This window comes from Diplotaxodon limnothrissa, linkage group LG2, assembly GCF_057381915.1.
Source record: "Diplotaxodon limnothrissa isolate DT_005_m linkage group LG2, D_limnothrissa_male_GT1.1, whole genome shotgun sequence".
Lineage (NCBI taxonomy): Eukaryota > Metazoa > Chordata > Actinopteri > Cichliformes > Cichlidae > Diplotaxodon > Diplotaxodon limnothrissa.
The window spans coordinates 24,841,591-24,855,488 of NC_140597.1; the positions used below are offsets into that span (position 1 = coordinate 24,841,591).

The following is a 13,898-nucleotide window of genomic DNA, read 5'->3' on the forward strand; positions in this document are numbered from 1 at the left end:
GACTGGACAGGATTTTGTTTATTGCTGGGACTGAATGATGCTTCCTCTAGTTTCCACATACAGTAAAATTAGCTCTCAGGAGCTCTGTGAATTCCAAATTAAAGAAGTTTTACTGTATTTTAAAGTTATTTAAATAAAACTTTTTTAATCTGCAGACCCTGTGTGAAACTTCTCTCCAGCACATAACGCTGTTGTCTTTTAGGTTTTGAGATCTCTGAGTACCAGAAGCGACAGGCAGCCATGACAGTGAGAAAAGTGACCAAACAGAAAGGTGAGGCAACAAGAAGATATCAGGTGATTTCCCTTTTTTTTTTTTTTCTTCGCTGGTGTGCTCTGTCTTCTCATCGCTGTTTACTCTTCCCTTTACCTGCTCTGTTTTTTTGCTTTCTACACCTTTTTTGACACATACTTTGTTTATGGATGGACCTAGACTAGCCTTGTAAGTCATGAGCATTCACGCGTTCTCGCTATATTACTTCAGATGTATCTCCTTTTAAGTTAAATGTCTGTCAGCCTATACATGAGACTACGTTGAAGATATGACCTGATATGAGTTGTAAAGCAGCTGTTAAGCATCAATGAAAAGACAGAGGGCTGTTTGCATGAAGTATTGAGTTTAAAGGAGGATGCCGGTGTTCATGACATGTGGGTCCTGTGTCACGCTTGCCTTGAAAGTGATTTAAAATATCGCACAGAGCTTGAATTTTTCTTCTCTTACTGAGGAAAGGCCTCTTCCCACTGCACATGTTTCGCAGAAGGTGCCGAAAAACGTTTTATCACTTGTAATTCTAATGCTGAAACACTCAAAACCCTGTTTTAGATTTAAACAAACTGCTTGGTTTCTGAGCCAACTACTGTTTTGTCTATTTTTATTCAATGCAGACCTTTTATTTATTTGTTTATTCGAATAGGGACTACATAGCATGAACCATGTCGCACAGCACAGCATGGGCTAATAAGTTAATTTGCATTGCTAAGTATAGAATATAAGAACTTCAGGACTCATAACATAGCAAAGCACACACTGTAGTATAGTGAATTATTATCCAATTATTCGGGAACAGCAGGATTGATCCCTCTTTGAAGGAAAAGTGATCCTAATCCGGATCCAGTTTGAGTCCCCCTATACAAAAAATCCTGAAACCTGTTTTTTACAATTGAGGATATAGACTATATTGCCAAAAGTATTCACTCGTCTGTCTTCACACGCATATGAACATGAGTGACATCCCATTCTTAATCCGTGGAGTTTAATGCCGGTCCAACGTTAGCAGCTTTAACAGCTGGGAGGGCTTTCCACAAGGTTTAGAAGTGTTTATAGGAACTTTTGACCATTTTTCCAGGAGCTCATTTGTGTGGTTGGATAAAAAGGCCTCCACCCTAATTCATCCCAAAGATGTTCTTTCAAGTTGAGATCGGGACTCTGTGCAGGCCAGTCAAGTTCTTCCACACCAAACTCGCTCATGCCTGTTCACTGGTGCACAGTCATGTTGGACTACGTTAAGAGTTCCTACGGGTTCAAGCCCAACTCCTGAAAAACAACCCCACACCACAATATCACGCCCACCAAACTTTATACATGGCACAATGCAGTCAGACATGCACTGTTCTCCTGGCAACCACCAAACCCAGACTCGTCCATCGGATTGCCAGACCAAGAAGCGTGATTTGTCTCTCCAGAGAACTGATCGAGCTCTCTAGAGTCCAGTGGTGGTGTGCTTTACACCACTGCATGTGACGCATCAGCTGCTCGACCATGGAAACCCATTCCATGAAGCAATCTACGCACTGATCTTGATCTGAAGGCTACATGAACTTTGGAGGTCTGTAGCGATTGACTCTGCAGAAAGTTGGCGACTTCTACCCACATCAACATCAAGTGACCCCGCTCTGTGATCTTACGTGGCCTACTACTTCGCTTCCACTTTGTCATAATAACACAAACAGTTAACTGTGGAATATTTAGAAGTGGGGAAATTTCACGATTGGACTTGTTGCACAGGTGGCATCCTATCATGGTACCACGGTGGAATTCACCAAGCTCCTGAGAGCGACACATTCTTTCACAAATATTTGTAGAAGCAGTCTGCATGCTTAGGTGCTGGATTTTATACACCCGTGACCATGAACGTGATTGGAACACCTTAGTTCAATGATCTGGATGGGTGAGTGAATACTTTTGGCAATATAGTGTATATAACAGTGCCTCACCAATCCTACTAGATGCTTCACATGTTGCTGATCCCAAAGCTCATACTGGAACTACAAGGGCAACCTGATTACGTAATTTTTATGTATGAGTAAAAGTATTATTAGAAAATCTAATAAAATGATCAAAACTTAGCTTATTTGATTTCTTTTGTTTGATAGGGTGAGCTTCCCTACTTCCTATCCACACTTTTATATCATCACAGAGGGACTTGATTGCAGTAGATGCTGCATGTGACCGAGAGGTTATACAATAGCTTAAATATGCAAAGCCTGCAGAGTGTAGCATTGGAATAACAGACTGGGTATTCACAGTATTCACAAAATGTAATGAGAAGAATCATCAGAATTCTTTTTTTAAGGAATGGACACACAAGCTTGCAGTGATTTTTAAAATACATGGCTTGATTTAAAGTTTTTGCATACAAAACGTGTTTTGTTCCCCAGACACAATACATATGTGTGTAAATTAGTCAAACTTATCCCATTCTTTACATACTAGCATGTGTGGAGTCACTGCAGCCTCTACTGACAACCATGTGAGACTCACGAATCTCCTCCTTCTAAAAGTACGTGTTTTGATAGTGAACGACTAAAGCATTTTGAAATCATATGATTTTTTTTGATTCATCCTATATTTACCGAAAGGATTGTTGAAATGCAAACAGTGACATCCAATTGATTTTAATGATCAGACATTATTGTCTGTCTCATGCAATTTTATAAGACAAATGCTGCATTCAGTGGGAATTGGCCATGAGAGTGGTTGTTGGTGCTTTTGGTGCAAACAGAAACAAAACAATAGCTGTTTTGGTGAACACTGAACGCTGTGATATCTCGTAACATGTTCCACAGTTGGTCATGATTTATAATAAAATAGGGAGATTATGCCTTTTCTTCTAATTTACAGATTGAAAGTGTTCTGTTTTAATGCTACATATGTGACATTAAAAATCTATGACACATGTGTGGTATCAAAAACTGCATAGAGACCTACACTTGCCACTTATCTCGGTAAAAGAAGGAAGACGTTGAACAAGTTATTCAGAATGATAATTCTCGACGAAGCATCGGCGACAAAGCACCCACATGTCCAAACTGCCGGTATCATCCTTTACTATTTAGCCATTTTAGTGCTAGGCTAGATGTTTGTACATTTACCATTACTGATGTTCTTGCCAGTTTCACAATAAGCATGACCATCCATTAAGGTATTAATGAACTAATGACCACTGCTGGAATGTTCTCTCTGACATTAGGAACCCAGTAGATGTCTGTCAGAAGTAAATGTTGTCTGTTTCTAAGTGCTATATGTGTACATTGGCTGGCACAAGGTGAAGTACTCTCTTGAATTTCAGATTCATTTATAGATTTCATCTTGAGAAAGAGGGCCATGTTGTATGGACATGGTTTGAAAATGATAAAGGTATATGCATTAGAGTTCTCCTTAGAGCTAGCACAATAAGATGCCATGGCAACTGCTAAGCAGCATTGGGAGGTGTTGTGTCTAACGTTGGCATTGGAGCATGCGGTCACTGTCCAATCTGTTTACAAGCATTATGCTGTCTATAAACAGATAAACAGGTTCCACTAACACAAAGAGATCGAACCCTTCTAACTGCTAAAACAGTGTCTGGCCAAAAACAAAAGACACTGTTTCTCATCTTCTCATATTCTTTTCCTAAGATGCCATGGCAACTTTTGAATATTTCATCTCCAAATATTGATTGTATTTAATAATGACAGTAGCATAGTTGTGATGCTTGTAGACTGTAGCTCGACGACATTGTAGACTGTAGTTAAATGCATATTAACAGCTTTCTGTTGGCTCTATTTTCGCCACTCTTGTGTTCTCAAGTGTCGAGGGTGCTATTCAAACAAACGTGCTGTTAACAAACATGGTGGAACAGCGCCCCTTTGTCCAAATGCTCGATTTCATCGGCGTATCAGTTGTAATCTGCTGCTTCTCTTGTTTGCCCGCCACAGAGTTTGATTGAATAGCATCCTTAGTCTCCCTTGTGTCATTGCTAGAGCTGAATCTCCCAGTTCAGCTTTCATCATATATTCATCATATTTTCGGGATTAATATGCAGGAATGTTAACAGTGAAGACCCATTTTGTATGTCTATGTGCCTGTTTTTGTGGAAGCATGACTTGATGTTGTGTTGTTGTGCCTGTTCCAGATGCAGTACTGATAACGTTTCCTCTTTGCTATCTGCCTCCCTCCTTCTTCTTTTTTTCTCTTTTGCTTTGTGCCCTGCACTGCCTCCTTGTCCCCTCTCCCTCCCCCACAAAACCTTCTTGCTCTTTTTTTTGTTTTGTTTTTTTGGCGCCTGCCTTCCCAGGTGTAAACAGGTGCACGCCCCCTTCATACCCGCCCCCACAGGACCCCCTCAGTGTGGGGCAGTATGAGGTAACGGAGGACATGGCACAAGGAGAGGTTTTTGAATTCAGTCAATCCAAAAGAGGCCAGGCTCCTTTCTGGCAGAATTTTAGTAGATTAGCTCCATTTAAGAAATAGAGATACACAGACTCTTCCGATGGACCAGCTATTTTTCTTAGAAGCACTAAACACTGGATGATCATGTCCCCCCTCCCCCCCCATGATGAAGAAAAAAAAAAAAACAACAACACACAAACACGAGACTTTGAAGTTAAGGACCAATGTTAATATAGAGTGTGATTGGAAGCTGCGAGAGGACTGAAGACTTGGATTTAAAACAAAGAAAAAACATATAAAAAAATAAACACAACTTTACAGTTCATATATGTTAGTAACATTCTTAGTTATCATGCTTCTCCGGCTGAGTCAACTGTCACAAACTCTTCCCCCCTTTCTGGATAATCACGCCATCTGAATGTCCTGAAGTCATCGAGATTGTTACATGAGATCATTTTCAATCCATCTTCTGGATAGAAACACGAGGCCAAGCCAAGTCATTCCCAGTAGTATGATTGTGACCAAAACAAAAAAACTACAAAAAAAGCTGAGATCTTGCTGTGCTGCTATGAGAGATTGTTTGATGCATTCTTCTGAATGCGAGACGACGACCTCAGCCGATCGCCGCGGCCTGTGAAGGACTTGCCAAGCTCGGCTGTCAACCTCACCTCTGAGTTAGCTCCATCCTGCCACTGATCATGCACCCATCCAGCCATCTCTGCGCTGCTGATGTCTGCGTCTGGACCTCCTCCTCGCACTCAGAGCTTCATTCTCTTCTCTGTAGCAGCTTGCATATAATAGCCCCCTCCTCTCTCTTTCTTTTCACAGTCTGACATTAGGTGTTCCCTTCCTTCTCCACATCCCACTCGTCCTCTCTATCTCTCCATCCACCTGCTCTGCCTCTGTGAGTCAGTGGCTCTCAGAGGAAGAGTTTCACTCTTTTGTAAACCTGCCATTGGCCGTGATGTGATGATGGGTCAGGGAACAAATCAATAGGCGGAACATCAATAGTATATTTACATCCGTTCACCAACCACTCGTGACAGGGTATTCATGTCCGATCGCGCTGAGGGGGTGTGTGCGCGCGCTGGATTTGGCAGTGAGCTTAGATGAAGCAGCTGGGAGCAGGAGATAGGCCAGCAACGGTCCGCCTCCCTTGTGCCACAGCCCCTCTCCCATCCCGCCCTCCCTAGAGACCACCCCTGTAGCACTGTGCTGGCACCTGGGTGGAAAAGAGAGAAAAAAGCACAGCCTACCTCCAGAAAACGAGCGGTAAAAGTGAAGTTGTGATGCATTGGCCAAAAGAATAACATGTCAGCTGTCAAAGAAAAGACTTCGGTTGATTATTTTGTGTCACTCCCACTGTAAAAAAGCACAGCACGTACTCCCGTTTTGAGTATGAGCGATACAAATATCAACACGTCAGTGTGACCAATAAGTAAGAAGCCCATCCAGTATTCAAGGGGGTGGGGGGTGTCTAAAAAAGTGATAATGATTTGTGAAGTGGACCAAAACTAACTGGGGAAACAAAAAAGTCCACCGCAGCAGCGCAAGTCGATACCGTATACGGAGGTAGAAAGGCGAATTTAATCTGTAGCATGCAGGTTTCCTCTGACACATTCATACATCTCTATAGACTCCAGCTCCAAACCTCTGCTTTCTGCCTCACCCCTCCTCACGTTGCCCCACTCCCCCCAGATCTGGCAGTTAGCTCCAGCTCTGCTTAAGTGATTTCCAAAGGACTGTGGCGTGATCAGATTGGTTTTGTTTAATCAACAAAAACGTGTGTGAAGCCGTGGTCTGCGAGAGATCCTAGCATTATAGAGTCCTTCAGCAGTAAAAGAGAAGATCTGAGGAAGTGAAGAGGAAAATCTTACATGCATCGTGAAGACGTATTCTTTTTTTCCCACACTTGGAATGTAAGTGAAACATCTGTCCACGGTTTGTGACCACGTTTTGACCTCAGACACAGGAGTACATTTTGTGTTGAATTATATCACCAGATGGACAGTACATATACAGTTTGACAATTTGTGCAATGTGATATATCATTCTATATCTATCACTATTCACTACAGCGTGATATGAAAGAGTTATATTGTTCTATGTCATTTGTTTGCCTTCTTATAGGCCTTATAACCTGTTGGAGAAAAAACAGACCTTACAGTTGCTTTGTATGTTGTAATTTATGTTTTGTTTCAGTAAAGGAAGTTGAGAAATTGGGTGAGTTGGCTGCTGGTGTCTGTAGAGATGGCTCCCAGTGAGATTGTTTTGGAAGATAGTTCTCCTGGCTGGGACGGCAAAAAAAGATATGGTTCCTAGGCTATCGTAACCTCAGGTCCCTTGTTATGGCCCGCTCTGCCTACCTTCCCTGCTCCCTCCAACTCCCTGCTTAACACTACCACCAGTACCAACATACAGATACAAGCATGCAGGCAAACGCACACACTAATAATCATGCTTACTTGCTGGCCCGTTCTGCTGCGGAGAGGAGAGATGCTATCTAACAGTGCCTTCCAGCATTCCACTAGTGATTATCTATTCAGTTTCACAGGCAGATTTGAATTAGTCATGTATTTTCCCTTCAGTGCATCTCTCACTCTCTCTTCCGTTCTGTTCCCACAACCCCCGCCCCTTCCTTCATGCACACTGGGAATTCCTCGTTCCCCAGTGCACGAGAGCCGCTCGGACAGAAACTTAGGCTACGTTCACACTGCAGGTCTTAATGCTCAATTCCGATTTTTTGATCAAATCCGATTTTTTTTGTCTGCTCGTTCACACTACAAATAAAATGCGACAGCAAACGCGCTCTAGTGTGAACCCTCAAAGCGGCCGCATGCACAAAAGAAGACGTCACACACAACGCGCTCTGTTTAGACCCAGAGCAAACAGTATTGTTTGACTGTTTCAGACTTTACGTTTCCCATTTTTGCTTTAAGTTATAAAGTTATTTTGTTATTTACATTTGGCCTAATAATTATCCTTATTGCTGTTTTAGAGAGGAGCGGTGCTTCAAAGGATAGTTAAAGACTTCTGTCAGAATCTGCAGATTATACAGTACTAATAAAATGTTCACATTTCTCCAACGTTGTCTTCCCAACAGTTTCACTGACATCTACACTGGATGGCCAGGAAGCGTTCGCGATGTCTTCTCGGGCGCTGATAATTGGTGTCTGTCTTGTGTCAGTGACATAAAAGACAGATTTAATGCGACATGACCATTTAATTAATGACCATTCAGCAGTCGCTTTCTAAAACATCGGATATGTATCGGATTCAGTACCACATACGAAAGTGACCCAGATCGGATTTGAAAATATCGGATTTGTGCCGTTCACACTGTCATACCATGATCGGATATGGGTCGCATAGGGTCAAAAAAGTCGGATTTGATGTGCTTTAGCCTGCAGTGTGAACGTAGCCTTAGAGGTCAGGCCACTTTTTCCATATAAGTAGATACTGTGCTGTTTGACTGCGACCCATTTAAAAATTGAAAGACGACTCATTTTCATATATTATCGCACATTTACATAGGAGCAGTTTTATTGCACATTAGAAATGTATTCCAATTTCAGATGTTTAGAAACATCGACTTCTTTTATTGTGTATTTAACACGCTGAAAAACAGTTTAATTTGAATATATAGTAGGAAGCAGATTTCCATTGGTCAACTTAGGTTCGCGTGTCGATCTATATTATTAAAAGTGAGTTATGAATCAAGAGTCATCTATTTTACCTTTATCAGCTACACACTGTAAATACTGTAAAAAGAACAGATCATATATTTGGATATCGGTATTTTGCGTTGGAGACGAATGTTGTTCCAGTTCTAGCGTGCGGTAGATCTCAGTACCAGGTAATTGCATGCTTGTGGCATCCAATATTTTGCATGAGACTTAAGGCAACACTTAACGAGATCATTTAGTTTTGTTTAACTTCCAATTGAATCTTCTTTTCTTTTTTTTCCCCCCGGCAACACAGAACCATTCATTTGTGTGTACCCATACCATCTCACTAAAGGGAGTTCTTTTCTCTGTCCACCTGTCTCCTGCTCACTTGGCATTACAGGTTGTAGCTTCTGTTTTTTGTATTACTATTATTACTATTATTATTATTTATTGACACATAAGAGGGGAACATCTTTTCCTGAATAAAACACTGAACTGCTGATAGGGAAAATCAAAGGCACTGATGTTCTCTTAGCCCAGATATGATGGGTACTATAAACTCTAGCATCGTTTTAAACCCACACTGCTATGCTACAGACTGCTGGTTAATATTTTTTTCCTAAATATATGACTTTTTTTGGTTTGTTTTATTTTTTTGTGGAGTGCCATTATGTGCAGAGGCAAAACGGGTAATCATTTTTCTACGACAACAGTGAACCAAATATGAGTTAGCACTGATCTTGGGTGTTTGTGTATAGATTTAGAGCTGAATAAATTCGAAACCTCTTGGGACGGGCTAAAAATAAACATAATCCTGAAGAGACACACACACAGTATTTCACAGCTGTTCATATCACACTCTTGTTCCTTTTAAGTACAATGACTTGACATTACAAAGCAGTTCCTCGCTTGTATTTATTGACAGCAGTATTAAACAGTACCATTTTGGCCACATGGTTTCAATGATGTATATACGCTGGTTTGAGTTTTCTTATAAAGCTATCAATCTGACCTTGTGCTCCGAGCTGAGAGGATAGCCTTCTGTGCAAATTTATTTCTGTTTTTTCGCTTTCTCTTTCCAGTCATATAACTAAGGCCAAGTTAGTTGAATGCATCAGAAGTTGCACAGATTTATGTAATTCCTTCTAGTCCAGGGTGAGCCAGTAGACGCGTTCACTCACAGTTAGCATAGCAACATCTTCAGTAGGAACTCCTTGGAGTCGGTTATGCAGTCCTGTGCTGTTCCAGAATAGTCAGGGTAAAAGTCTTCAATGAGCCATATGCCGATGTTGGTGTTCAATGGCAACAAACAGAAGACTGACATCCCACATTTGGACACTATTCATTGTATATTACCATCTGGTTTCAGGGTTTGGTTTGGGAGGGGGGGGGTGTCTGGATTTTTTTTTTTTTTTCTCAAGTGAAAAATGTACTCACAGAATCCATATCCTTTGTCATCATATGCAAACATTTGTCATTTTCTTTCTTGCTGGCTTTTGAGTTTGATTATTTGTTGTAGAGATGAAAAACCTGAAAAATAATGCCTATTCAATCCAGAAACTGTGAATGGGAGAGTGGAAATGTCAACTGTATGTACATTATATGTTTTGATGTAATCAGAAGCACTGGGAATATGTTGTACTTTGCTGTAAAAAAAAATCAATCCATATCTGATATAGCTGTACTTTTTGTTGAAAATAAAACTACAGAACTGCGGGGGGGAGGGTTCGAGGCATCAGTCTGTGAGTGAGAGCATTGTGCTGGCCTTCCTGTCGTGTGACATCATCTCCTGTTTGTTTGTAGGGCCCATTCCTAACAGTTGACACATTAACTCCAGGATATATTATGTACGATAAATAATATTACAGTGGTAATCACTAATCACACACACACACAAAAGAAAACTTTTTTTTTTAAATCAACAAACTTCTAAACACTAAAATTGAATCCTGAAAATAATTATGCTCTAATCAATAAGTAATGAGCGTTATGGAAATATATTCTCCCAGCTGGAGGCACTGAAGTGGAGGCTTTTCATTCTGCTTCCTGGTGTTTTGAAGTCCAAAGACACAAGAATGTTTTTCAGGCAAGATCTAAGACATCCTGTTGTGGTGCAGACAGTGTGTGTGTGTGTGTCTGGATGTCTAAATAAGTAAGGTGACTACATGTGTCTGTGTAATGTTACCCGAGTGAAGGAGTGAGCCAAAGTGGATTTAGTGAGGTAATATCAGAATAACAATAGTGCCTGTGAGGAGCCTCAGATTTTGATATCCACAACGTATGGTGTTACTGTGGTCTCTAGTGGCCACTGATGTTGTTACACTTCCCAAAGATACAGTGGATTTTCCAACATGGAGCCCTCCTTTTGCTTCTAAAAGCTTCATAGACATGAAAGAAAATCATCTGACTTCACAGCTATAAACAATTCGGATGTAAAACAGTCCTTTAGCTTGTTCTGGTAAAAATTTAAAAAATGTATAAAAGAAAGAAAATTTTTAAAAAAGAAGAAAAGCATCACATGGCGTCTGAGGTTTCATGTTTCAAGTAATTTCTCAGGATCAGAGGAATGTCCAAGCTGTCAATTGCAGGCTCCTTGTTAGCAAAAGGGAGGTATCCTCTGATTGCCAGTCGAGCCTGTGACATCAGAGATTTGGGGCAAACTGTTGAAGAAACAGAAAACAACATTTGTATGCTGAGGTATTATAGCACCAACTCATAACAAAAGGCACTTTATGACAATTTAGGTAAAGACCCCACAGAGTATTAAAGGGAAAACCACAACCATCAGATGATCCCCTATGAGCGAGCGCATGGTGACTGTAGGAAGAAAAAACTTCCTTTGAACAGGAAGAAACCTCTGGCAGAACCGGGCTCAGGGAGGGGCAGCACTTCTGCCATGACTGGTTCGTGTAAAGAAGAAAGACGAGAGAATATAAAATTGAATGGCATGCAGCAGTGGTGTATAAACACATGTGAAATGTAAAGAGTAAAGAAGAAATCCTCATTGCATCACGGGACAGCCCCCTGCAGCCTGAGCCTATTACAGCATAACTAAGTGATGGTTGAAAGTCACCTGATCCATCCTTACTATAACCTTTATTAAAAAAAACCCAAAAGGAAAGTTTTGAGTCTAATCTCAAAAGCACAGAGGATGTTTGTCCCCTGAATTCAAACTGGGAGCTGGTTCCAGAGGCGAGGGGTCTGAAGGCTCTGTCTCCCATTCTACTTCAGAAACTCTAAGAACAATAAGTTAGGCTGCAGCGTGAAAGCAAAGCTCTATCATCATGGGGTCTGATCATTCAAGATTTTGTATGTGAGGAGAAGGATTTTAAATTAAATTCGGGTGTGACTCGCTCTCACCTCTCTCCTTGAGGAGAAGAAGCAGAGCTTCGTTCTGCTTAGTGGTTTTGTCAATGATGAGTGTCGGCAGATAGACGTCTGCTCCAAAGTCTATAAGAAGCTGAATGTACTCCACCCCACAGCCGTAGCGGAGACACACCTCCAAAACTGTCTTCGGCTGTTTGATCCTGGCCAACATTTTCTCATCTGTGCAGTTGTAGTTGGAATTTGCACCGTGAAGAAGGAGCAGTTTAAAGCAGTCCAAGTGTCCATACACAGCTGAGATGTAGAGGGGCCCTCTGCACGCTGTGGCGTTGGAGGCCCATTCGGGGACTTTGGGCTTCACATCTACCTCAGCTCCAAACCGAAGCAGCTCTCTGAGTATGTCGACGTCACCCTCTCGGGCAGCGGTCAGCACCGGGGAGCAGTTGTTGTACTGGCTGCCATTGGGATCTGCTCCAGCATTCAGCAGTGAAACTACACAGTCCAGATGTTTCCCACTGACAGCTGTGAACAGAGGCGTCTGGGCCTTCACGTCCAAGCTGTCAACCTGGATTCAGACATAAGAAACCAACAGGCTTTTTTAAAAGTAGAAACAAAGTTTGTTGATACAAGAAATTACGCCACTGATTTATCACCGCAAGTACTTTTCCCCTGAGTAAGTATCAAATACCGTCCTGTGTGCATGCGAGTAAGTGACTGGATCACAGTTTAACACCCTTCTAAGTGAAGGTATCATTTGCACAACCCAACATCCACATGTGTGCCACCGCAAGCTGTCACCTTTACTTCAGTACGATATGGTTAGCAGCTCTGTAGCTCACTGTAAGTGAAATGCTGAACTGACAATGTTGACTCTGCTCTGCTGCTGTGGGAAATCTAACCCCCCAAGGCTACTGATTAGGCTTTGACTGAAGATAATCAATTCAGTGCACTGAATGCACTGGAAACAAAGAGAAACATTGTTAATAGCTTGAAAAACCCAAAGAAGCATCTAATAGATGCTCTGCAGAACTGAGACGTGCTGCGAAGTTGGACTGTGTTGGTCTTGTGACTCCTAGTAACTGCTTCCACACTGCACTTAAAAATTTGATCTATTGTTCGAATTTAAAAAATCATTACGCCAGCTTTAATGCCCAAATTGTAAAATGTAATGATGCAATATATTGTAATATCACACCTTGTTTTATTACTCTTCCCTTTGAACAAAATAAAAAGAAAGAAAATCCATGATGTCCAAGTCCAAAATGTCATTTTTGTTAATAAAAAAATGAAGGCAACTTGTTACACCCTCGACATTTCATCATCCTCTCTACAAAGTCTCACCTCTGCTCCGTGCCCCAGTAGCAGCTCCAGGCACCTCAGATGTCCCAGTGCAGCAGCAGTGCGCAAGGGAGTTACGGGGACCCCCCACCCACTTCGAGCATTGATAGACTTTCTGTAATCCTCCTGAGACAGAAGCTCTGAGAGCAGAGCTACATCGTCGCTGCTCACGGCGTTGTTCAGAGCCTGACTCTGCTCGCCGTCCTCATCCTCCTCCTTGGGCTGGAGCAGGGAGAAGATCTTAGAAATGTCCATCAAACTCATGTTGGCAGCTCGGCCCAGAACCATACTGGGACTCCAGGCTAGTTCAAGTTAAAACCCTTTCATCTGCAACAGCAGAGAAAGACCATAACACCATAACTTGTCTATCGGCTTATGTTTTGTTAAGACTCATTTTTTAACATCAGAATAGCAGAAACATGAAAGAATAAGGCTCACAAGCATACACCGCAATCACGAGATAAATCAGTTTGTGCCAACTGCAACTGCAGCAGTGTGGGATTTACACTGGGAAGACACCTACCTCACCTTGTTGCTTGTTGATGGTGTTTCCAACGGGATAAGTCGAAACCCTTTCAGAGCTCCAATAAAACACAAGTCACGTGAAGTAAAGGTCCTTGAGGAATGCCCAATGCTTCCACTGGTGCAACGAGTTGAGAAAAGTGCAGTGTGTGTATGTGTGTGCTTAAACTGACAAAGGTGCCAGAGCTCCTTTCTGGGGTGGGGCGGGGGGTGTTTGGGGGCTAATTTTAGGCCACAGATGGGCCTGACTAAACTTCCATTCTTGGAGACTTGAGTCTCATGTTTATAATTAGAAAGGTGATAGAGTTGTGACACTTAGCGATTGCCCAGTGTGACTTATCTCTGGGACATTGCTGTCTCTTTGCCACAGGTCAGCGTGTGTGGCATGTTAAGCTGGA

The 13,898-nt window shown here is 41.9% G+C and overlaps 2 protein-coding genes across 7 annotated transcripts in view; one reads left to right on the forward strand and one right to left on the reverse strand.

Annotated features, from left to right (window-relative positions):
- arhgef9a (Cdc42 guanine nucleotide exchange factor (GEF) 9a) overlaps positions 1-4,839 on the forward strand; it is a 43,330-nt gene extending 38,491 nt beyond the window's left edge. For 3 of the 4 annotated variants that reach the window (XM_085361598.1, XM_085361573.1, XM_085361581.1), the window contains 2 exons: positions 203-271; positions 4,554-4,839. In XM_085361598.1, the coding sequence (XP_085217724.1) occupies positions 203-271; positions 4,554-4,729 (245 nt within the window). In that variant the 3' untranslated portion in view covers positions 4,730-4,839. Of the gene's footprint in view, positions 1-202; positions 295-4,553 lie in introns of all 4 variants that reach the window. The other variant, XM_085361589.1, reaches the window with a different exon arrangement.
- A 4,346-nt stretch (positions 4,840-9,185) lies between these two features.
- asb12a (ankyrin repeat and SOCS box-containing 12a) lies at positions 9,186-13,699 on the reverse strand. Of its 3 annotated transcripts, none has more exons than XM_085361630.1 (4): positions 13,507-13,699; positions 12,982-13,305; positions 11,677-12,205; positions 9,186-10,976 (listed from the first exon to the last, which is right to left on the reverse strand). In XM_085361630.1, the coding sequence occupies exons 2-4, from the start codon at positions 13,264-13,266 to the stop codon at positions 10,831-10,833; spliced, it is 960 nt and encodes a 319-aa protein (XP_085217756.1). In that variant the 5' UTR covers positions 13,267-13,305; positions 13,507-13,699; the 3' UTR covers positions 9,186-10,830. The 3 variants fall into 3 exon arrangements, with proteins under 3 accessions (XP_085217756.1, XP_085217736.1, XP_085217746.1); XM_085361610.1 differs by having other exon boundaries at positions 13,502-13,698; XM_085361620.1 differs by lacking the exon at positions 13,507-13,699 and having other exon boundaries at positions 12,982-13,494.
- Positions 13,700-13,898: the final 199 nt, after the last annotated feature.